Source organism: Labeo rohita, unplaced genomic scaffold, assembly GCF_022985175.1.
Source record: "Labeo rohita strain BAU-BD-2019 unplaced genomic scaffold, IGBB_LRoh.1.0 scaffold_347, whole genome shotgun sequence".
NCBI classification, from domain to species: Eukaryota; Metazoa; Chordata; class Actinopteri; order Cypriniformes; family Cyprinidae; genus Labeo; species Labeo rohita.
This window is the reverse complement of record NW_026129265.1, coordinates 1-2,171: the sequence shown is the minus strand read 5'-3', so window position 1 is coordinate 2,171 and position 2,171 is coordinate 1. Positions and strand designations below refer to the sequence as shown.

The 2,171-nt window shown below is 34.9% G+C and overlaps 1 protein-coding gene across 1 annotated transcript; it reads left to right on the top strand.

Moving 5' to 3' along the window:
* Positions 1-278: 278 nt before the first annotated feature.
* LOC127160421 (SLAM family member 9) lies at positions 279-2,140 on the top strand (the record flags this gene model as incomplete). The annotated part of the gene is made up of 5 exons (XM_051103059.1): positions 279-335; positions 718-1,041; positions 1,459-1,752; positions 1,873-1,980; positions 2,082-2,140. Coding segments are annotated over exons 1-5 (834 nt in total), but the record flags the coding sequence as incomplete, so codon positions are not given.
* Between the last annotated feature and the right edge of the window lie 31 nt (positions 2,141-2,171).

Here is a 2,171-nt window from a genome sequence, read left to right as displayed (position 1 = left end):
ACATATTTAACTGATAATAAATGATAAAAATGTTTTTTTTTTTTTTTTTTGATAAAATGTTCCCCACCATTAACAGTTAAAGCTACCTTAAGAAAAGTTTTGGCCTATATTATATATAACTGCACAGTGATTAATTGATTACCTTACACGCAGTGTGTGTGTGTGTGTGTGTGTGTGTGTGTGTGTGTACTGGGAGGATCAAACTCTGTCGGAGGAGGACTCACACACCAGAGAAACAGTTTGAGTGTTAGTAGCTCTTAGATCAGACAACAAACTGTTAAAGAAAATGTTTCATGCGCTTGTTTTGTTCTGTTTGTGCTGGTTGCATTCGACTGGTAAGTTATAAAAACATTCTTACAGCATAATTTCTTCCTATTTCAGAGTAATATAGCCACTGCAATGGTTCAGAAGAAATGATTTGAATTTGCTGTTTTTCCCATATAAACTGAGATACTGCTGTAAGATCTACTGTTTTTTCAGGTCTCTTTTCAGCCTGTTTAATGACCCAAACCCAAATGTATGAAACTATTAAAATGTAATTTAATTTGTAGTTTCACTCAGCGTTAATTAACTTTACATGCCATATCACATATTTTGCTTTACAAGATATCACTTTCAAAGAGCATTAAAGACAAATTACTCCTACATGTCAACTTTTGTTTTAATATTACAAACTGTACAAACTGACAACAATCTGTTCTTGTTTGTTTTCTGCAGGTGTGATCGCTGCCAAGACTAATAAAACACAGTCAGTGATGGAGGGAGATTCTGTTACTCTACACACGGATGTTACAGAAATACAAGATGATGATGAAACATTATGGAACTTTGGAGCTGAAAACTCTCTGATAGCTCAAATAAACAAAGCCTCTGGAATCTTCTTCACAAGTAATGATGAGAGATTCAGAGACAGACTGAAGTTGGGCAATCAAACTGGATCTCTGACCATCACAAACATCACAACTGAACATGCTGGACTCTATAAAGTAAAGATAATTGCAGCTGAACTGTCATCAAAAACATTTAGTGTTTCTGTCTATGGTGAGTAAGAATGTCATTTCTCTTGTCCTTTATATAAAAATATTCTTGTTTTGGAATATTCCAGGTTCAATACATTAAAAAAAAAAAAAAAAAAAAACAAACAAACAAAAAACTTGTATCTTGTTCAGAGGTTGCGGTGAGGCACTTACAGTTGATGCGAACAAGACAAACTTTTGGAGAACTTAAACTTTATAAAAATATTTACATTAATTGTAGTTTTAAAACTTTTGCATTATTTGAGCTGTAAAGCTGTACAAATAATTTAAGAGTCACTTTATGGCTGTGGTTTTATGACAGTATTTTGCTATTTTTGAAATATATTGACAGAATTGATATGACAAAAACACTAAACACACTACAACAAAGATTGTTGTTCATTATTGTCCATGTTTCTTTTTATTCTCTTATATTTTTCAGCTCATCTGCCATTTCCTACCATTTCCAAAGATTTTTCACAAAATCTTTCATCATCTTCACAGCAGAATTGTTCATTGGTGTGCTCGGTGGTGAATGTGAGTGATGTGACTCTCTCCTGGTACAAAGGAAACAGTTTATTGTCCAGCATCAGTGTGTCTGATCTCAGCATCAGTCTCTCTCTACCTCTGGAGGTGGAATATCAGGATAAAAACACCTACAGCTGTGTGATCAACAATCCCATCAGCAACCAGACCACACATCTGGACATCAGTGAACTCTGTCAAATTCACTCAGGTACATCACTAGGTACGTAAACTGTGAGTGATATATAGATTATATAGGGCTGATGTTTCATAGTGTTTGTTGTAGAGCAGGCAAACAAATTCACACCAAGAGCTCATTTGTCCATTACAGATCAGGGCCTACCGTTATTTTACATATCAGTTTCTGCTGCGGCTGGATCTCTGTTGATTGCAGTTTCAGTCGTGATCTGCTGCATCTGCACGAAGTGTAGAAAAACAGGTCAGGAGAGCAAGAAATTAATTTGTAGAAATACAAAGATATAAATGTTGAAATGATACTGAAAAAGCTTAATTTTACCACACCTGTGATTATTAATGCAGTCCAAACCAACGAGGAAGACTCTGATTCAGCATTGTGTAAACCCAAAACACACAAAAAGGTAAGATAATTCACGACTGTGTTGCAAGAAG